This window comes from Scyliorhinus torazame, chromosome 18 (assembly GCF_047496885.1).
Source record: "Scyliorhinus torazame isolate Kashiwa2021f chromosome 18, sScyTor2.1, whole genome shotgun sequence".
Classification (NCBI taxonomy): Eukaryota; Metazoa; Chordata; class Chondrichthyes; order Carcharhiniformes; family Scyliorhinidae; genus Scyliorhinus; species Scyliorhinus torazame.
Genome location: NC_092724.1, coordinates 116,939,315 through 116,962,056, shown reverse-complemented (window position 1 = coordinate 116,962,056; position 22,742 = coordinate 116,939,315). Strand labels below are relative to the sequence as shown.

General features: G+C 43.9%; 1 protein-coding gene across 4 annotated transcripts in view; it reads left to right on the top strand.

The window, feature by feature from the left end:
* Positions 1 to 5,770, top strand: part of LOC140395437 (testis-expressed protein 47-like) — an 83,602-nt gene extending 77,832 nt beyond the window's left edge. For 3 of the 4 annotated variants that reach the window (XM_072483185.1, XM_072483188.1, XM_072483187.1), the window contains exon 7: positions 5,523 to 5,770. In XM_072483185.1, the coding sequence (XP_072339286.1) occupies positions 5,523 to 5,572 (50 nt within the window). In that variant the 3' untranslated portion in view covers positions 5,573 to 5,770. Of the gene's footprint in view, positions 1 to 2,557; positions 2,614 to 5,522 lie in introns of all 4 variants that reach the window. The other variant, XM_072483186.1, reaches the window with a different exon arrangement.
* The last annotated feature ends 16,972 nt before the right edge of the window (positions 5,771 to 22,742 follow it).

Genomic DNA, 22,742 nt, shown 5'->3' with positions numbered 1-22,742 from the left:
CACGCCAATGGGATGCAGGTGAAGGCCTGACCGGAATCTTTCCCTCACATCCAATTCTCCATGACAGCACGGTAGCATTGTGGATAGCACAATTGCTTCACAGCTCCAGGGTCCCAGGTTCGACTCCAGCTTGGGTCACTATCTGTGCAGAGACTGCACATCCTCCCCGTGTGTGCGTGGGTTTCCTCCCACATTCCAAAGATGTGCAGGTTAGGTGGATTGGCCATGATAAAGTGCCCTTAGTGTCAAAAATTGCCCTTAGTTTTGGGTGGGGTTACTGGGTTATGGGATAGGGTGGAGGTGTTGACCTTGGGTAGGGTGTTCTTTCCAGGAGCCGGTCCAAACTTGATGGGCCGAATGGCCTCCTTCTGCACTGTAAATTCTATGATAATGACGCCAGTGGGAAAATACACCGGTCCAGAACATATCTGGAACAGTATAGCATGCAGAGATTGGGATCACCTGAACATTGCCTGGGTTGCCTCTGGAGTTCAGGATGGAGGCTGCCGACAGCCCTGCAATCTGGAACACCACAGCAGTGGGTGGAAGGAGCATCTGTAGGTGGATGTTCCAATTTGGTGTGATCGAGGAGATCTATCTATCAACCATAGAATGTTCCTGGACATTCATCTTCTTTCTCAGGAGGTCTATCTTCTTTTTTCAATAGTGGGTCAGTGATGTTGGGTGCTTTTTCAATATGGTGCTCGGGTACGACAGCGGACTACGTGCCATTATGGCTGCCTCACCACGAAACAACCCCCAGTTGCATAATTGATGAGGCCAGGGCCAAAAGATATGTTGGGGTTTCCGGCCAGCCTCTGCAGAAGAAACATTCCATGTTCCCGCCCTTGCCACAGGACTTAGTCCCAAATGTGAGAATTTCACCTCTAGTCTTCTCTCCAATTTGATCCTCAAACCATTGTTTATTAATTGATAGTTGTGGTTCATTGGAAAGTTCAAATTCTCATAATGTCTCAAAGATCAAAAGCTTTCCGTTAGGTTCCTGATTGCAGCTTGATGGATCCTGATTTTCTGAATCCATTCTAAGGTTTAAATTATTGTTCCCACATTCTAACCATTAAAAAAAAACTTCCCTGTAATTTCCCTCAATTATATTATCTAGGAAACACTATCTGCTCCTTCGGAAATCCAGGGAAACCTCAATGAAAGAGGACTGACGTTGTTCCGGTGAACATGGAGTCTGTTTATTTCAGTGCATTTTGTCCTTAATGATTAAAACCCTGCATTCTAAATTGATATATTCAAATGGTCTTAGTATAAACGGACTATACACAAAACATCCAATATGCCTGGAAGGTTGAATCATGCTTAGGAATTGTGAACTAGCAAAACACTTTGGTAAATATTGATTAATCCACTTTTGGCTTGGGGAGTGTTTTCAGATTTGACATCGGATGTTACTGTGCTTCCCACTTAGTTGAATTGATCGACATTTTCTAACTTGCTTTCATTTACTGTGATGTTGCAAATTAAAATCTCCTTTTTCTTTGTCACCACCGCGATGGATGTTTTCTTGCAGTTGAGTGTAAACCCGGATCTACCACTTCCCCCACGACTGTGTCAATTATTTTTCTTAAACATAGATGAGTCAAGACCTCATGCACTTTTTTAATCAGCAAAACTGAAATTATCCCTCTTCAGTTCTTCTTGGTGCCTATGATTTTCTGGTTTGAAATGCAGTGATCTCCTCACCAGCCATCCCAGACTGATTCCAAAGTTTCTCAGTACTGAGCTCCACTTCTCCCCGCAATGTTCGTTCCAGTTTGCTTTCTTTCACCTGTAAAAAAAATTAAAGCCCACTTGTACCCATCTTTCCCCCTTTGATGCCAATCGCTTGATTTACATTTTATCCACGAGGCTCAATATGTTGAATGCTATCTTTGGCAGTTGTCCCCTTTCCACGATCCATAAACTACAAATCAGCTGGAATGTCAAGGTTCACGTCTTTTTCCCAAGCGCCATTACGTCCAGTTTTGCCGAGCTCTGCTGCACCCTGTATCCTGGAGAATTCACTTTTCGGTGTTTGCACTTATCTTCAAATTTGTGACCTCTGCACATTTAAGTCTTCTCCTTGGCTTTGCAATCTCCTCCAGCCACATATTCCTTTTTGTGCATTCTCCAACCCCCTACTTCCCATTTCTTGGTCCCGCATTGATGGTTGTTCCTTCAGCCCTGAGCCCCTAAGCTCCAGAACTCCCTCCCTGCCTTCTTAGCCTCCTATTATTTTCAACCAATGCTTTTGTTCACCTCAAAATTAACTTTCCCCCTCTTATTAAGTTTCCAAATGTTGCCACCCAACAAATGTATTTATATAAAAAGTCCTACAGAAATGCAGATTGGTGAGAATCAATCCGCAGAGGAGACCAGCCAATTTTCCTTCATTAAAAAACCTGTCCTGTAACCAGCACTAAGCTTCACGGCTCAGCCAGCACATTGATTGGTAGTCAGTCTGAAATATATATTGTTGCGCTATTAAGTTATGAAAACATGCTTTAATATGCTTTATTACATGCTTGCTTTTTTATATTGGTTAAAGGACATGTTTTTGGAAGCACCAACATAACAACTGTTTAGAGTGTTCTCTGATAGAAGGTATGGTATGGTCAGACATCATTATTGCACACACAGCCCATCCATACAGTTTAAAATTATTAGTGCTTTTATTAACTTACTTCATTACTATTGTACCTTAATGTGCATGAAACATGTTACATATTAACTGCATGCTAGTCTTCACCTTTGAGTAATCTCTTGAATGCACCATTAAGTAGGTAATGTAGACTAGGCTGCCTATTTTGGTGTGCTGATACAGTATCGATGTTTATTCATATTCACTGCATCCGCTAACTTCCAGTAAGAGTTTAATAACTTGAGCTTCAATGATAAATATTTTGATTCTATGGGCGAGATTCTCCGACCCCCCGCTGGGTCGGAGAATCGCCGGGGGCTGGCGTGAATCCCGCCCCCGGCGGTTGCCGAATTCTCCGGCACCGGATATTCGGCGGGGGCGGGAATTGCGCTGCGCCGGTTGGCGGGGCCCCCCCCGTGATTCTCCGGCCCGAATGGGCCAAAGTCCCGCCGCTAAAATGCCTGTCCCGCCGGCGTAGATTAAACCACCTACCTTACCGGCGGGACAAGGTGGCACGGGCGGGCTCCGGGGTCCTGGGGGGGCGTGGGGCGATCTGGCACGGGGGGGCCCCCACGGTGGCCTGGCCCGCGATCGGGGCCCACCGATCCGCGGGCGGGCCTGTGCCGTGGGGGTACTCTTTCCCTTCCGCCTTCGCCACGGTCTCCACCATGGTGGAGGCGGAAGAGACTCCCTCCACTGCGCATGCGCGGGAATGCCGTCAGCGGCCGCTAACGCTCCCGCGCATGCGCCGCCCAGAGATGTAATTTCCGCGCCAGCTGGCGGGGCACCAAAAGCCTTTTCCGCCAGCTGGCGGGGCGGAAATTAGTCCGGTGCCGGCCTAGCCCCTTAAGGTTGGGGCTCAGCCCCCAAAGATGCGGAGCCTTCCGCACCTTTGGGGCGGTGCGATGCCCGACTGATTTGTGCCATTTTGGGCGCCAGTCGGCGGACATCGCGCGATACCGGAGAATTTCGCCCCATATGTCTGCTAGAAATTCAAACAATTCATGAAGGGTTCATTTTTGCCTATTGAAGTCTATTAATGAGAATAATAAGGTTTAACAAAAATACCAAGCAAAAAAAAAACGAGAGTTCAACAATCGATTTATTGAGAGGATTGTGTCCAATCTAAACTAAATATGAGTTACATATGCAACTAGATTTATATATCGCTAGATTTTCACTGGATTTTCACAATCACACACCCAGTTCAAGTAACTTTCAAGGCTGCAAAGTGAGCTTTGCTACTCTGTTAAATGTTATGTTAGTTCTTGGGGAAAGATCTTGACATGATGGAATACCCCACAGATTGGCAAGGAAAGAAAATGGGCAAAAAGCCCCAACACTTGCAGCTGCTGTGCCTCCATCTGCAGAGAGACTCCAGTATTGATTGCAGCCAAGGTATAATCAACAGCCCAGACTGCCCCAGCAGGAAGGGGGCAGAGCAAGTGGAAGGCAGCAATGAAACAAGGATAATAGTGATTTGCTTTAAAGGTTTAATAGAAGATTTATGGTTGCCTCCTTGCCAGGCAGCTGCCACAAGCCAGAGGCCTCTCATTTAGAGTATTACAATTCAAGAACTCCAATGCTTAGCTATAATAATATGAGTGCTCATTGAATGCTAGTGATTACAGACTAGAAGAGAGTATTCTTTATTCACTGCCTTGGGGTGTCCTTTCAGAATTTGCTTTTTCAAATGGCTGCTTTCTTACAGAGCTGAGATCTTATTGTGTGGCACAGCTGACAACATTTACTGATTGTGATTATGTATTCCACTCATTTCAGCTGCACCATATTTTTTGAGAATTTCTTCCTGTTAAAAGGGACAATTTTTGTGACAATTTTCTGGAGCAGCCAATCAAAACACTGCCTTGTATAAAATTAATTTTTATCTAGTGGTAACATGTGCAAAAAAAAAATCAATGTTATTACTTTTACATTTTAAAACTGGATTGGAGCTAGATGATATATCAGCAAAGTGGATAGCCTAAAATCAGTTCTCCCTGGTGTTTAGATAATTGGAAATTACTGGAAGGCTATTGAAATACATTGAATTATTATCCTAAAATGTTTTAAACATTTAGATCACAAAAATTAATAGTAAAGTATAGAAATTGTACCAGAAGATTTTATTTTAAGAGCGTCGCTGTAAATAATGCATATATTTATAAAACATAGCACAAATGAAGTGAGTATTCTATTGATTTAAAATGCATTAAACATACAATTTGCCGCATTGGAGCGGTTTCTGAATCTAAAGGCACAACATCTGTTTCCAAACTTTCAATGCAATCTTAAAAGTCACAATCAACAATTGCACAGGCTAATTCACCTCCAGTTTTCTCTTTCCTGCTAGGATATGGCATGCAGCCACATGGCACTGATTTTTGTCTCTATTCTTCCCCCCTACCAAGTCTTGGAACTTCAGCAGCAGAACCTGAGAATCATATTTAGAAACAGGGACTGGGCTGGGTGAGCGGTAGATGCCATTACTTTAAATTTATCCAATTCTTGGCAACAAGACTGTTGGCTCCTGGCCTGGCAATAATCAATGTGGTTACGTTTGTAGGAGCGAGTGAGAGGTGCTTTATTAATGGAAAAGAAGAGGTGCCGGAAGAACCAAATCCCGCCTCCAGAGAGGCACATCAATCAGCTGTAGACAACAAAGTCTGCAGCCCAGTCTATCTAATTCTCCAGCTGAAGGAAACCTTTTAAACTCTGTGCCACATTAGCTTTTGTTATCCTGTGTGTGTAGTGCTCCATGTCAAATTCATGAAACATCGAGTAGAATGTGGCAGAATAGACATTGTTTCACAATCTTAGCCGTATGATGTGTGTTATGGATGGTTACTAATATAAATATGCTCTTTTACAGAACTTGTATGGCCTATGCCGGAACATTTACTGCCCGAGAGCAGAAAATAACAGTGCTTGTTAAACATGGTCACGTTTGGTTTGTGTATATGAACAGAGAACTCATCAGTGAAGAAGATTGTACAGTTTGCGTCCGAATTAATAGTGCCGTGATTACCAAGAATTATTAATGGAAAAACTGGAATGTGTAAAGTTTGAATTGAACACATACTTAAACAGAAAAATAAATGAATGGTGCTGTCAAATGTATTAACCTGCTTTTTGCTGTTATGACAACTTATTTGTCTCATGCCAGATATCACCAATTCCTCAAAAGGTTACATTTCCTGGTAAATAAGTTACCTGTTCACTAAATAAGTTTTAGTAAGAAAACACATTGGATTATCAAACTAAACCAGTATTTGCGAAATGATGAATACAGCCCTTTCACTTTTATATCTAGCTTCAAATCCAACCCAGGCTTATAGGATGAATTCTGGTTGTGGAAGTCCACAATGAGTTACGTCCAATGATCTTGTTCCTGTAAGCTGTGCATGCACACGGCCATTCAGTAACTTGCATGCTGGCTGGCCACTTGCAACTTTTCTCATTTAAGATAACGTGCCTGTGAGCACAGGCAAAAAATTAAATAAAAGTAATGCAGTCCACACACAAAGTAAAATATTTCGATGGGACATTGATCTCAACCCATATCCTAATAAACCTGCGTTTCCAGTGTGATACTGACCCAACATGTGCATTAAGTTGGAAACCTCACTTCGAGATCACAAGGATGACTGACGTGGAATTAGAATTCGAGGGCATAGCATGAAGGTGAAGTTGAAAACAGTTGGTCACACATTTTATTTTTAAAATTTTCTCCTCCAGAGAGCCAGAGTTGAATTTTCTCAACTTAGTCCCTGGGCAAACAATGGGACCAGTTGTGGCTCCGGGATGTGAATGGTGAAGGAACAGACATTGCGGAGTCTCTTTAATTTGACCAGGGCTTTAATATCCCACCTTGGTGTTCCCCAGCTGATCGGGGAGGCTGGGTGGAATGATATGCTGGATGTGTTAAAGGAAGGATTTCTAATTCAAGGGACTGTGACACATGGACTACAGGAGCTCATCACTACTTGGATTGCAAAGGCTGCAGAAAGCACAGGAATGAAGAGAGGACCTGGGAGGACTCATTGAATCCTCGTGATTTCAGACTGCCCAGGTCTTGCTCCCTTACCTGGAGTCCTGCTGGGGGATCTTAACGGCTCCAGTGAGGTGAACTTTCCCAAGGATGGGAAGAGGAGGACAACCTCTCCAACCAAGCCAGGTGTAGATGGAAGTGGCTGAGAACGATTACAGCCAGAGTGTGCACCCTCCAATTTGGAGTCAGTGCACCAGGATCCAGGGTCTCAGGACAGATGACAGGTGAGCAGTGGAAAGCTTTCAAGTATTAGGACCCACACTCTGACTTTCCGAACCTTCTCCTGTAACAGCACTCAGAGCAACACACCCTACAGCTCCACCCATTCCTCTCTCCCAGGTACCTTACATTCACATCTGAACAGCCAACACTTTCATTCTCCCTCAGCCATTGCCCGGTTGTACCTCTAAATCCCACACACCTTTCACAAATGTTGTCCTCCTTCCTATCCACATTCACTCACACCTCCCTGCTTTCTCTCCTTGCCGTAGAAAGCACACAGGCTTGGCGTGATGCAGAGATCTCGGGAGCAGGGAGCCGGGGTTGAGGGGGGAGAAGGGCCCTCCAGGGACAGGCACCTTATAGGCCACTGGCCACCTGTTCCATTGAGAAGGAAGCCTTGCCCAGGAGGCTGCAGATGTCAGTAGTGAGAGTCTGAGCCTCCTGAGGCACAGGTTTTCGAACATATTGCGAGGCCTGATCCTCTGCCAGTTGTGGGCTTTTCCTCCTTCCAGATAGATTTTGAGATCCAATGCCTCTGCTTTTGAAATATATTTGATTCCAAACACGCTCAATCACATCACACTTTACACAAAATAAATATTGTACATTCAGTTTGTCCAATTTTCCCTCCTTTAAATCCCCAAACACACCCATCCTCCCCCTTCCCCTCTGCGATAAACAATTCCTCAAATGGCCTCCACCACACATCTTTCCTCCAACCTTCTAAGGACGCACTTTACTTTCTCCAGCCTGACAAGTTCATGCAAATCCCCCAGCTAGGCCGCAACCCGTGGCAACATGGTGCAATAGTATCCGTCACCGGGCAATCAGAGAGGCAAAGGCCACAACATCGGCCGCTTTCCCCTCACCCTCTGCCTTTTGGAGCGGTATATGATCGAGGAGCAGGCTGCTGTTGTTCCCTCTTCACCTGGTGATGTTGGTCATGGTGCTGCTTCTCCTTATCAGAGGTGTAAGGTGGGGCTGCCTAAATTCTTCACATGCAGCTAAGGTGGGCGAAATGTTTGACAAGTGATTGACTCCCAAGAGGCTGACAATCACCTATCGTGCACAAAAAGCATTCTCTGAGAGGAGGAGTGCTGTGGCCAGCAGCCTCTGACCTGGCCATGGTTACAGCTCTTCAGTTTCACTAATCAAATACTTCCCCATCTGTCAGTTTCACTGAAGAAACACCCTCTGTGCACTTGCCTCAGTGATCCTGGGAACACTGACAGGTTCAGAAACAGGTGTGCTGCCCATTAAATCCAGCATTGGGGGTGGTTTAGCACAGGGCTAAATCGCTGGCTTTTAAAGCAGACCAAGGCAGGCCAGCAGCACAGTTCAATTCCCGTAACAGCCTCCCTGAACAGATGCCGGAATGTGGCAACTAGGGGCTTTTCACAGTAACTTCATTTGAAGCCTACTTGTGACACTAAGCGAATTTCATTTTTTCATTTTCTTCACTGGGAGTTAAAACCTAATGACTTATTTGGTATTTTAAATTATTCACTTGACAGCGTCACAGGGATTTCCTATTCGCTTTCAATCCTGTCGGGGTGACACTTGGAAGAGGGCAGGATGATGTTGGGATGCTTTTAGGGAATTTCACTCTCTATCAGTGCCCATACCTGCCTTTCCTTGCCTGGGAAAGTTTCCATCCATTCACTTGTTCTCTCCCCACAGATGCTGCCAGGCCGGCTGAATCTTTGCAACATTTTCTGTTTTTATTTCAGTTTTCTAACATCTATAGCATTTTTCTTTTGCTTCAGTTTAGCGCCTCTTCAAAAGAAAAAATGACACTAGTTCAGTAGTGCACTGGTTAGCGTGTTCAGCACTGGTGTGGCTTGGAAATGTCTTCAAAGTCATGAATGATTTTGTGAAGAGTAAATAAGGGGAAACAGTTGCAAGCATCAGAAGAGTCAGTAAGAGGCGGGTTAAAGGCATCCGGTTTAGCACGCTTGGCTAGACAGCTAGTTCATGATGCAGAGCAAGGCCACCAGCGCAGGTTCAAGGCTGAGGCTATTCATGAAGGCCCCGCCTTCTCAACCTCGTTCCTCACCTGAGGTGTGGTGATCCTCAGGTTAAATCACCACCACCTTAAAGGGAAAAGCAGCCTATGGTCATCTGGGACTATGGTGACCTTACCTTACTGGTTTAAGGTAATTGAGAAATGAATCTGAGATCCGACATGAGGAAATTTCATTTTGCGACAGCGAGGCCTGGATTTTTGTCACAAGGTCGGGTTCGCTGAGTTGAGAGATTTCCTAGCCTGGCAAACCCAACCTTTAAAACTGTCTTCCCGGAAGTGGACAGGGTTCAGAGGCATGCTGCTGTGGGTCAGGTGCCTCGGCTCCATCTAAAAAGTGACTCGTAGTGTTTCAGTCATGGTGGATAGAGCATTGGGCGAGTGCCAAAATTCTAAATCCTGTCCGACTGTTAGATTATCTGAGAGCAGATGATCCATCATGGACTTGCCTCTTGGTAGAATTGGTATTGCTGCTTCCTAAACCACTGAGTAGACTGTCCCTGGGGATCACATTGTCATGTCTCCGCTACCTAATGCAGTTAATATGCATTGACTTAGTGAGCTGGTGGGTAGATGGATGATCAATATTGTTGTGTACATTATCCCATTCACTTGCCTCTTTTTCATTCATCTCTCTGGATACACTCAACACTGTGGACCCTTTGGCAGGCCCCTCACATTTGCACAGTGTAATGGTACAACAGTCTGAATAAGATGGTGTAAACCTGCAGGGCTGTCAGGTGTCATCGAGCAGAGCATGTCATCTTGGAGTGACAGCCGCAACATACACAGCATCAAGTGTACGTTCAGAGACCTTCTCTCAACCACATCATTAAGTATTGATCGATGAGATGATGTAAATGGTTATTACATCTAAGCACACAAAAGTGAATTAAAGCAATGTATTCTGAGTTGCCACGATCTTTCCCGCCTTACAGGTTAATTAATAGATTGTTTTATCTGAACGGAAGGGACCAGCAGCCTCAAGCTTTTCCAACCGGGACCTGGAGGTCCTGGTTGAGGAGGTACAAAGAAGAAGAAACATCACTGGCCAGCTCAACCTGAAACTTCCCTGGCAATGGTTTTGCACCATGTTGAGGACCGTATGATGTACACCTTCCTCATAGGGTTAGAACCTGGTCGTATTTCCTCTCTCCCTCCTTCGTTCTGCTGCTTGTGTCATATGAGAGTACCTTTAAGAAATGGGTGTTTATAAATGGGTGTGTATATAAATATCTGTAGTGAGAGTACCTTTAAGAAATGGGTGTTTACTTACTGCAGTGATGTCAGAGAGTGGGTGGAGCTGGCCTGTCTGTCAGTTTTTTTACTTTTGTTTTAGGCTGTTTGCTGCAGGGTGTGTTTTAGTTTTGTTTTCAGTGTTGGAGCTGAAGCCAGACAGAGCAGGTGTACTGTTGATCTCTCTGCCATGAAAAGACTATCTTGTGATCATTTGGTGAATTCAGAATTATAAATGTTCTCAGTAGTGAATGTAAACCTAATGTGCTTCTGTTAAAGGTTATGTTTTTTGTAAGTCTTCTGGATGTTAAAAGGATAGTGTACGCATTACTTAGTTTTGTATTTTTTGGGGGTTGTATTTGAATTAATGGTTGTTAAGATGTTCACTGTATGTTTTAAAACTTGAGTTCATAGAATAAACATTGTTTTGCTTTAAAAATACTTTTCCATTTCTGCTGTACCGCACCTGTAGAGTGGGCCGTGTGCTCCCCATACCACAATCTATTAAAAGTTGTGGGTCAGGGGAACTCCATGATACACTTTGGGGTTCTCTAAACATTGGCCATAACAAATTGGGGGCTCGAAGGGGATAAAAGCCTATCTATTGGATTGGCTTAGTGAACTTAAAGATAGTGAGGGGTGGGCATATTGTGGTTGCTTTTCTGGTTTTAGTAGGGAGTGTGTTGCGGACAATGGCTCTTTCAGAGGCTCAGAAGTTTTTGGGGGGTGGAGACGGTCACATGCAGTACCTTACGTACACAGACTAAAAGCAGACTGTTAGATTTGGCAAAAACATTGCAGTTAACATTACCTGACAAAATGCGAAAAGATGAAGTAATTATGGCGGTGGCTAAGCATTTAAAGTTGCCTGAGATACAGTTTGACTCGTTGGAAATGGCAAAAATTCAGTTACAAATTAAACAAATGGAACATGAGAAAGAATTAAAGCAGCTTGAATACGAGAGAGAGGAAAAAGAAAGAGAGAGAAAGAGATAAAGAGGAAAAAGAAAGAGAGAGAGAGAGGAAAAAGAAAGAGAGAGAGGAAAAAGAAAAGGCGAGAGAAGAAAAGAGAAAGGAAAGAATAGCCCTTGCAGAACAAAAAGAAAGAGAAAGAGAGATACAGATCAGGGAAAAGGATAAAGAGAGAGAGTTTGAACTTCAGAAAATGGCCATGAAACATGACAGTCAGTTAAAATTGGCAGGCATAAAGGGAAACGTACAGTTGGAAGATAGTGATAAGGATAGTGAGAAAGAGCGTCAAAGTCAAAGGCTTGGTGGGAATCTATTTAAATATATCCAAGCATTGCCAAGGTTTGACGAGAAGGAGGTAGAACCCTTTTTCATTTCATTTGAGAAGGTGGCTAAACAAATGAAATGGCAACAGGACATGTGGGTATTACTGATTCAAACAAAGCTGGTAGGTATAGCTAGTTAAGTATTTGCATCACTACCGGAGGTGGTATCTGGGACGTATGAGGAGGTGAAAAAAATCCATCTTAGGTACATATGAGCTAGTGCCTGAAGCTTACAGACAAAGGTTTAGAAATTTAAGGAAAGAATTTCGTCAAACATACATGGAGTTTGAAACGCTCAAACAGAGCGATTTTGATAGGTGGATAAGGGCTTTGAAAATAGACCAAACGTATGAAGCTCTCAGAGAAATTATACTTTTGGAGGAGTTTAAAAATTCAATTCCTGATGTAGTGAGAACTCATGTGGAAGAGCAGAGGGTTAAAACTGTGAGATTAGCAGCAGAAATGGCAGATGATTATGAATTAGTTCATAAATCAAAGTTTGGTTTCCGACATCAGTTTCAGCCTGTGAGGGATAGAAACTGGGGACATGGGAAATACTCAAGTGGTAAAGGTAAAGGTGATCTGATGGGAGATAATAAGAAGAGTGTACCTCAGATTAAAAAAGAAATCCAGGAGGGTGGAAAAGAAATGAAAAGTTTCAAATGTTTTCACTGTAACAAACTAGGCCATGTAAAGTCACAGTGTTGGTGGTTGAAGAAAACCACTGGGAAGGCTGATGTGGTAAAACAGGATAAGACAGTGAGGTTTGTAAAAGTGGTAAAGCAAAGTCCAAGTGAAGCGAAGGAGGTGCAAAAGATTGTGCAGCCTGATCAAGAGGCGATTGATAAGAAGGTGCCAGATCTCTTTAAAGAATTTACTTGTGTGGGTAAAGTGTACTCATGTGTATCAGGAGGAGCAGGTAAAGAAGTCACAATTTTAAGAGACTGGAGCTAGTCAATCTTTAATGGTAAGAGATGAGGAGTTTTGTAGTTAGGGAAGAATATTGCCAGAAAAGGTGGTAATATGTGGAATTCAGGGTGAGAGGAGTAGTGTTCAATTATATAAGGTAAGGTTGGAAAGTCCAGTGAAGAGTGGTGAAGTGGTAGTAGGAGTAATAGAGAAACTATCTTGTCCAGGAATACAATTTATCTTGGGTAATGATATAGCTGGATCGCAGGTGGGAGTGATGCCTACTGTGGCGGAGAAGCTAGTGGAAAATCAGACAACTGAAGTGTTGAAGGACGAATATCCTGGGATTTTCCGGATTGGGTAGTAACAAGGTCGCAAAGTCACAGGTTAAGACAAGAGGAGATATCAGAAGTGAAGATGAAGTTGAAGTGCAATTATCAGAAACGATTTTTGATCAGATGGTTGAAAAAGAACAAGAACAGGTGGAGGATGAGGCGGATATTTTTAGTTCAGGAAAATTGGTGGAGTTACAACAGAAAGATGGAGAAATAAAACGGATGTATTAGAAAGCATACACGGAAGAGGAATCTGAGTGTATACCAGAGTGTTATTACCGTAAAAGTAATGTCTTGATGAGAAAATGGAGATCTTTACATATGCAGGCGGATGAAAAGTGGGCAGGAGTTCATCAAGTAGTATTGCCGGCAGGGTATAGAAAGGAGGTGTTGCGAATTGCACATGAGGTACCAGTGGGAGGTCATTTGGGAATAAGAAAAACTCAAGCTAAAATCCAGAAACATTTTTATTGGCCTGGACTACATAAAGATGTAGTTACATTTTGTCAATCATGTCACACATGTCAAGTGATAGGGAAACCTCAAGCAGTGATAAGACCAGCGCCCGTAATACCCATTCCAGCATTTGAGGAACCTTTTACAAGGGTCCTAATTGATTGCGTGGGACCGCTTCCTAAAACAAAAAGTGGGAATCAATATCTTTTGACGATAATGGATGTGTCTACTCGGTTTCCAGAGGCCATTCCAGTACGTGATATTACAGCTAAAAAGATTGCGGAGGAGTTACTAGATATGGACTACCCACAGAAATACAATCGGATCAAGGATCAAATTTTACCTCAAGGTTATTCAAAGACGTTATGGATAGCTTAGGAATAAAACAATTTAAATCAACTGCATGCCATCCAGAATCACAGGGAGTGTTAGAAAGGTGGCATCAGACATTAAAGACAATGTTGAGGGCTTATTGTCAAGATTATCCAGAGGATTGGGATAAAGGAATTCCATTTGTACTGTTTGCAATTAGGGATACACCTAATGAGTCAATCAAATTTAGTCCTTTTGAACTAATTTTTGGTCATGAGGTAAGAGGACCACTTAAATTGATTAAGGAAAAATTGGTGAGTGAGAAATCGGAAATTACATTATTGGATTACGTGTCAAATTTTAGGGAACGATTAAATAGAGCAGGTGAATTGGCGAGACAACATTTGAAAGTTGCACAAAATGTGATGAAACGGGTAGTGGACAAGAAATCCAAAGTTTGTAGTTTTACCAGTGGCGATAAAGTTTTAGTGTTGTTACCAGTGGTAGGTGAACCTTTAAAAGCAAGGTTTTGTGGACTGTATCAGATTGAAAAGAAATTAAGTGAGGTGAATTATATGGTAAAAGCGCCGGATAGAAGGAAAACTCACCGAGTGTGGCATGTGAATATGCTTAAAAGGTACTTTGAAAGGGAAGTAGAGAAAAAGGAGGAGGTTTTAATGATTCTAACTCAAAGTGACAAACCAAACCAGATGACTGTGAATTTGACATACCTCAAATTAAATTGGAAAATGAGGATGTTCTTAAAAATTGGGCTAAATTGTTGAGTTACCTTCCAGAGGAAAAACAAACTGACCTGAAAGAGTTATTGATATCACATTGGCAGGTTTGTAGAGATAAATTGGGAAGTATATAAAGGACTATACATGATGTAGATGTGGGAAATGCTGTTCCAATCAAACAACATCCATACAGACTTAACCCTTTAAAATTGTCACAGGTTAACAAAGAGATTGAGAGTATGCTTAAAAATGGCATAATTGAAGTGGGTTGCAGCAAATGGAGCTCACCCACAGTGATGGTACCAAAACCAGACAGTACCCGACGGTTGTGTGTGGACTATAGAAAGGTTAATGCAGTTACAGGAATGGACTTTTATCCTATCCCTCGTTTGGAGGATTTCATTGAGAAAGTGGGACATTCAGCTTTTATTTCCAAACTGCATATACTTAAAGGTTACTGGCAGGTACCTTTATCTGAAAGGGTGAAGGAGATTTCAGCTTTTGTGACTCCAGATGGTATATACCAATTCAAAGTTATGCCATTTGGCATGAAAAACGCCCCAGCCACATTTCAACGGTTACCTAACAAAGTTGTTTCAAGATTACCCAATTGTGCGGTATATATCGACGATCTGGTAATTTTCATCGAGACATGGGAAGAGCATTTAAAACATCTGATGGAGTTATTCGATTGACTTCAGGAGGCGGGTTTGGTGGTAAACCTAGCGAAAAGTGAAATTGGAAACGCCCAAGTCACTTTCCTTGGCCATACAATCTGAAAGGGACGAATGGTCACATGGGATGTGAAACCAACAGTTGTTGAGGAGTTTCCGATACCCTCAAGACGAAGGGAAATAATGCGATTTCTTGGCATGAGTGGATTTGATCGAACATTTGTGCAAACATTTTGTAGTGTGATTGCTCCACTGATGGACTTGCTGAAGAAACGTCAAAAATGTCAATGGTTAGCGGAGTTTCACCAAGCATCTAACTGGCTGAAAGCTGTGAGAACCAACGTTCATGTGTTGGAAAATTACACGGGGCTCTGTGATCAGATTGAACTAAAGTATCTGACTTTAAAGAGAAATGCCGAGGCCTAGAGGAATGGATGGATCATGCAGAGGCCTTCTTGTTCAATGAAACTGTCAATCAAGATGGATTTCAGTTGGAGGAAGAAGAACGGGTAAAAAATGGACTGTATTATTATACCTGTTTGCGTGTGTTTTTTTTAAACAAAAAGTATATTTACTGTGTGCATTTGTTAAAGAATAGTGAAAAGGTGAAGAATGAAACTATGTTGAAGTTGATGGGGTTTTTTTTTCCTGGCGGGGGGGGGGGGAGGTGTCATGTGAGAGTGCCTTTAAGAAATGGGTGTTTATAAATGGGTGTGTATATAAATATCTGTAGTGAGAGTACCTTTAAGAAATGGGTATTTACTACTACAGTGAGATCAGAGAGTGGGTGGAGCTGGGCTGTCTGTCAGGTTTTTACTTTTGTTTTAGGCTGTTTGCTGCAGGGTGTGTTTTAGTTTCATTTTTAGTGTTGGAGCTGAAGCCAGAAAGAGCCGGTGTACTGTTGATCTCTCTGCCATGAAAAGACTATCTCTTGATCATTTGGTGAATTCAGAATTATAAATGTTCTCAGTAGTGAATGTAAACCTAATGTGCTTCTGTTAAAGGTTATGTTTTTTGTAAGTCTTCTGGATGTTAAAAGGGACAGCGTACGCATTACTTAGTGTTGTATTCTTTGGGGGTTGTATTTGAATTAATGGTTGCTAAGATGTTCACTGTATGTTTTAAAAAGGTTAACTTGAGTTCATAGAATAAACATTGTTTTGCTTTAAAAAATACTTTTCCATTTCTGCTGTACCATACCTGTAGAGTGGGCCGCGTGCTCCCCATACCACAATCTTTTAAAAGTCGTGGGTCAGGTGAACGCCATGATACACTTTGGGGTTCTCTAAACCCTGGCCCATAACACTTATACCACAGCCTCTTCTTCCTGTATTTTGACCCTCTCTGTTTATTTTGACTGGCTTCTACTGCCTCTATGTGAGAGTCATCTCAGCTCTCCCAAAATAATTCTGTGCAGTTCTGAAGTACTAATTTCTTCCTTGCACCTGGGCACAACAGTCAGAGGTGGCAATGAAACATTGCCTGGCAGACAGTGCGAGTTAAGGTCCTGGCACTTTTGGGGCACCAAATGAAAATTTCAATATAACTTGAAGCCCTCTCCAAGGGTTCGCCAAAGGAAACGCACAGAAAACAGACCTCCTCTGACTTGGTCTGCTCTGCACACTTTGGGCTTCGCACAACGGTGGTGCAAAAATCTGAAGAAAATGGAGGCAGCCTCCATGATTCATGCAGGCGGAAAGCCTGGCCTGACTCCACACGCGCCCCGCCAAGATGAGAAATGCTGGGTTCGGGGGCGGATCTTTGACATTTATCCCATTTCTGGGAATTTCAGTGTGATGGAGATGCACTTTGCCATTGGTGAAGACTCTGGCTTGTGTTGTTGTAATCCGGAATGTATTGCTTGATAAAGTGTCAAAAACAGATTTGATTGTAACACACAAAGGGAATTGGATAAAGACTTAAAAGGGAAAGTATACAGAACATTGAGGAAAGAGCGAGGAGAGTGGGTGGCTTTACCAAAATACTGAACAGGCATGACAAACCAGGCTGGCCTGGCCAGATGCTCTCCCTCTGCATTCTATGTATGATCAGTCTAACAAAGGCAACACACTGAGATAAAACTCAATGATTCCACAAAGCTGACACTGGAGCTTGCGGCAAAGCTTACAAAAATTGCACGGAACCTTTTGAAACAGTTCCACATGGGACAGCCAGTTGAGTATGTGATGAATGAATGAATTTCAGATATGTTTAGGGGCTGTTTAGCACAGGGCTAAATCGCTGGCTTTGAAAGCAGACCAAGGCAGGCCAGCAGCACGGTTCAATTCCCGTAACAGCCTCCCTGAACAGGTGCCGGAATGTGGCGACTAGGGGCTTTTCACAGTAACTTCATTTGAAGCCTGCTTGTGACAATAAGCGATTTTCATTTTTTCATTTTCTTCACTGGGAGTTAAAACCTAATGACTTATTTGGTATTTTAAATTATTCACTTGACAGCGTCACAGGGATTTCCTATTCGCTTTCAATCCTGCCGGGGTGATACTTGGAAGAGGGCAGGATGATGTTGGGATGCTTTTAGGGAATTTCACTCTCTATCAGTGCCCATACCTGCCTTTCCTTGCCTGGGAAAGTTTCCATCCATTCACTTGTTCTCTCCCCACAGATGCTGCCAGGCCGGCTGAACCTTTGCAACATTTTCTGTTTTTATTTCAGTTTTCTAACATCTATAGCATTTTTCTTTTGCTTCAGTTTAGCGCCTCTTCAAAAGAAAAGATGACACCAGTTCAGTAGTGCACTGGTTAGCGTGTTCAGCACTGGTGTGGCTTGGAATTCTCCCTTCTGGGGACCAAGTCCCCACGCTGGCGGGAGAACCGGCGCCAACCACTCCGGCGTCAAAAGCCCCCGAAAGTGTGGAATTCTCCGCACTTTCGGGGGCTAGGTGGCCGCCGGAGGGGTTGGCGCTGCTCCAGCCGGCGCCGAAGGGATGGCACGAGTTCGCACATGCACCCAAGGGCCGGCCTGATCTCGAGCCTGCGTGGAACTGCCGCCGTGGTTCCGCGCATGCGCAGACCGGCCAATGTATTTTGCTGCATGCACGGGCGGTTCTCTTCTCCGCGCCGGCCATGGCGGAGCCCTATAGGGGCCGGCACGGAATGAAGAAATGCCCCCACGGGACAGGCCCACCCGCAGATCGGTGGGCCCCGTTCGCGGGCCAGGTCACCGTGGGGCCCCCCCCCGGGGTCGGATCCCCCCCCCCGAGGACCCCCCCCCACCGACTTACCTGCTAGGTTCCGCCGGTACTTGAGTTGAGCGATTCACGCCGGCGGGACTGGCGAAAAACAGACAGCCGCTCGGCCCATCGGGGTCTGGAGAATTGTCGGGGGGCCGCTGCCAATGGCCCCCGACCAGCGTGGCGTGAATCCCGACCTCGCCCGAAAAACGGAGAATACGGCAGCTGGCGTCAGGGTGGCGTGGCAGGATTCGTGCCGCCCCCACCCCCGGGATTCTTCAACCCGGCCGGGGGGGGGGGGAGGGCGGAGAATCCCGCCCATATTGTTTGGCCTTCGTACGATGATCTAGCCAATGGAAGAGCCAGGGGCTGAAGCAGTCAGGTGCTGAGTGCAGTTAAAGATCTGCCTGTGTACACACCAACAGCTTCTCTCAAAACAGTGAGTTTAGAGTTTGCAGTTTCTGAAAAGACTGGCAGGTTAAACAGTAATCTGACATAGACATGGCGCTGCAGGCTATTTCCTGACCAGTTTTTTGTTTTTCATCTCTCTCCAATCAGTCTTTTAAAAGGAACTCTATTCAAGTGTACAGCAGGTAGCCCTGTGTTTGCTAACTGTATTTAAAAGTGGATTTTGACCTGAGATGCGTTTTGCTTGAGTGGAGATAAAAGATAGCAGTTAGGAGTTAGCGTTTCAATTTTATTGTTAAGCATTGTTTGACTTGGAATTATAAGCAAATTTCTTTATGATGGTAAAGTTATTTTAATCCTGTATTAGTAATAAAGTTTGTTTGAATATACCATATCCCTATTTGTGGGTGGAATCACTCATGGAGCAAAGTATCCTTTCCTCACAGTCTTACAAATTCATTAAAATATTGGAGTTTCTGTCTGGTATCCGAGCCACTGTTGGGGTCTGGTCTGGGATCGTAAGAAGTATACAGATGCTTAACTGCCTTCTCTGAAAAGCAGCACTGCTGGCAAAGCAACACTTACTTCTCCATAAACTATGAGCAGATTATATACTCTGAAATCTTCAACTGGCTTTGAGCATGCAAACACCTGGTTTAGAGCTAGTTTATTATCAAGCCAAATAGAAGCTGAATTTCTAGTCCTTTCAGCTGGGAAAGTAGATGTATTTTGCGAGATTTGCAGCTAATGACTCACAGCTTGTTGAGATGCTAAATGTAGTCTCACAATAGGAGGACCATGTGGAAATTTCTCTCTGTAGAAAATCCAACAAACATGTGTTAAGGGCGGAATGAGAGAGAAATTCCAGTCACTTTCCCGTCAGTCCGTAATCAGTGATTTTCTGAGAGAAAAATGTGTACAGTTTATTAACTTCTGCGTTTTATCCTGTGTTTGATTTGAATAGCTGGCAGCAGGCTTTTTGGGGGTTCAAACAAAGAAAGATAATTGTTTATTTGAACACTTGCCCCAAAGTTGAGTACTAGGCACCCACTCACACAATGATACAGTGCACATGAATTCTCAGACAATACTTTAACATTTTGAACAGAAACAGACTATTAAAATGGCGAATGCCAATCATGTGACCTTTGACATTATCACTTCCAGTCTGCCTGAGAGTGAAGCAAATATCTAGTTACATGTGGAAATTTTTAGTCCTCTGGGAAATGCACACATCACTTTCCTTAAGGATGGAATACCACAAAAAGGACGATAGCTTTCCAGCTGACTAGTTTTCTGGTTAACCATGACACAAGATGCATCAAAACTCAAATTACGCAATTCTCTGTTCCACATTTTAAATGTTGGCGCCAGCGGAGAATTGGAACATTTTTGCACTGTTTCTAGGTGAGCCGGAGAGGTGCGATTAATGGTATAAGAATAGGCCTGCACACTGCCCACATGCATCCTGCCCGTGTCCCAAATGCTCAGAGGTATGATTCACTGGGGTCGGGAATCCCACTGTGAAGCTGACAAGCTAGGGCAGCTTTTAAGAACTCAGGCACTGGACACATGAACGTCCCACATGCATACCTACCCCATCACCAAAAGGTTACAGGTCATGGCAGCCACAGTGTGAGACAGCCTAGTATGACAGCATGTGCAGTGAATGAGCCCAAACCATCTCCCCCTGACACACCTGCCCCCCAAAATAATGTGGCCCATGAAAATGAGTTCTCTTTGCACAACCAGGATCATCCGGACAGGAGTCAGACTTTGTCACACAATGAGGAGCCCCAGAGCTCATCTCACAGCGAGTTGTCATCATCCTCCATCCCGCGGACAAGTTCCGCTGATACTGTCAACCCCGGCCCAACACCCTGTGGTGATGCTGAGATGACCTTGGGAGAGAGAAGGGAGAGCTGTGCTAAAGATCAGGTGGGGTGAAAGGCTAAGGGTCAGTATGAGTGAAATGTCATGGGGAAGCATAAGTAAATGGCTGACAGGTGGGTGGGGGTGTGTGTGGAAAGAGGGCGGAGGAGCTGCCGCTATTCTGGCCTCCTAGTCACAAATTGGGAGGTGACCAGATTATCCTTGGTATAACGGCCCTGAAGGACTCGTTCCGCTACTTGCCAAGCCAACTCTGGGTGATCACCTAGCTCACCCTGGATACCATCCACATCCGACGAGGCCTGCCATTCTTCCCCCCTCCTCCAGCATGTCGCACCGCTGCTATGTGGTGTTGTGCAGGACGCAATATCACTACCCTGTTTACAAGACCTTCACTTCAACTAAAAGCACAATCATTTAAGAAACTACAGGCCTGCCATGAAAAATAGATTGAAACAATTATACTTTGTAATGTATTGTATTTTGTCTTCATATATAACTAATAAGTAGGGAATGTGAAATGAGTGAGTGATTACATGTTCAGACTTCTGGATCAAATGTGGGACAATAAATAAGCTTCTTTATTTTAAAATCCACAAAATTGTTTGCAGCTTTTTTTGCAGTGGTATTATCACTGGACTGATATTCCAGAGACACAGAGCAAGATCTAGGAACCTGGGTTCGAATCCCGCCATGACAAATGGTGAAATTTGAATTCAATAAAACTCTGGAATTAAAAGTCTATTGATGACCATGAAACCACTGTCCATTGTCATAAAAACCCATCTGGTTCACTAATGTCCTTTAGGTAAGGAAATCTGCCATCCTTACCAAGTCTGACCTACATGTGACCCCAGATCCACAGCAATGTGGTTGCCTCTCAAATGCCCTCTGAAATGGAGGGAAGTTAGGGATGGACAATCAATGCTGGCCCAGCCCGCAATGCTGACGTCTGTAAAATGAATTTGAAAAAGTTAGAATTATTCAAATTGGGACATCCACTCTGAGGGTAAAAATATGTGCTCCCTGCACATACAAAACACTTTGATCATGGACAGTAGAAAAACACAAATTCTGTCACACACACACACACCCATACCCACACATACACACACTTGTTCTCACGCACACATACTCCCACACACATGCTCCCCCTTACACACACATACATTCACACCCTCACACATACCGACTCCCCCTCACACACACACACAAACACACACACATATAGGGACTAGTTTAGCACAGGGCTAAATAGCTGGCTTTTAAAGCAGACCAAGGCAGGCCAGCAGCGCGGGTTCAATTCCCGTACCAGCCTCCCCGAACAGGCGCCGGAATGTGGCAACTAGCGGCTTTTCACAGTAACTTCATTTGAAACCTACTTGTGGCAATAAGCAATTTTCATTTCATTTCACACACACACTCCCCTCACACACACACACAGACAGACACACTCTTCCCCTTGCACACACACTCCTCCCTCTCACACACACTCCCCCTCACACACACACTCCCCCTCACACACACACATACACTCCCCCTCAGGCACATACAATCCCGCTCACACACACTCTCCCGCACACACACACTCTCCTCACACATACAAACATACGCACACTCATTCCCCTCAGACACGCACATACTCCCCTTACTCACACCCCCTTCACACACACAAGCATGCACACTCCCCCTCTCACGCACACACATACACTCTCCCCCCCCACACACACACAAAAGAAAGACGGATGGAGAGAATAGCGCAATTTTACAAATTATGAAACAAAAGGAATAATTCTGGTTTCACTTGGTTGTCTTCTTCACACTTCAAGCGAAGCTTATGTGAGGTTTGTGAGGGATTCCCTATGGAATAAAGTGCTTTCCAATCACCTCCCCTCAAATTTGAGTGATTTTGAAGTAGTCAGCTGGAAATTGACAGAACTTAACTCTGTTTGAAGTGGTCCAGGAGCTGTCAATTAAAGTTTGATGTTTATAAGCATTACGATTAGAGTACTTGAGAGTTACTCAAGCATGAAGGAAGAGGAATGGAGAAATGCTGATAGATGTATGTGTGTGTGTGTGTGTGTGTGGAAGCTGCATGGGATTGGGGAAATGTATTAAGGTGGATAGAAAACTGGTTGGCAGAGAGGAAACAAAGAGTAGGAATTAATGGGTCCTTTTCAAATTGGCAGGCAGTAACCAGTGGGGTACCGCAGGGATCGGTGCTGGGACCCCAGCTATTCACAATATATATTAATGATTTGGATGAGGGAACAAAATGTAACATCTCAAAGTTTGCAGATGATACCAAATTAGGTGGGAGGGTGAATTGTGACGAGGATGCAGGGATCCTA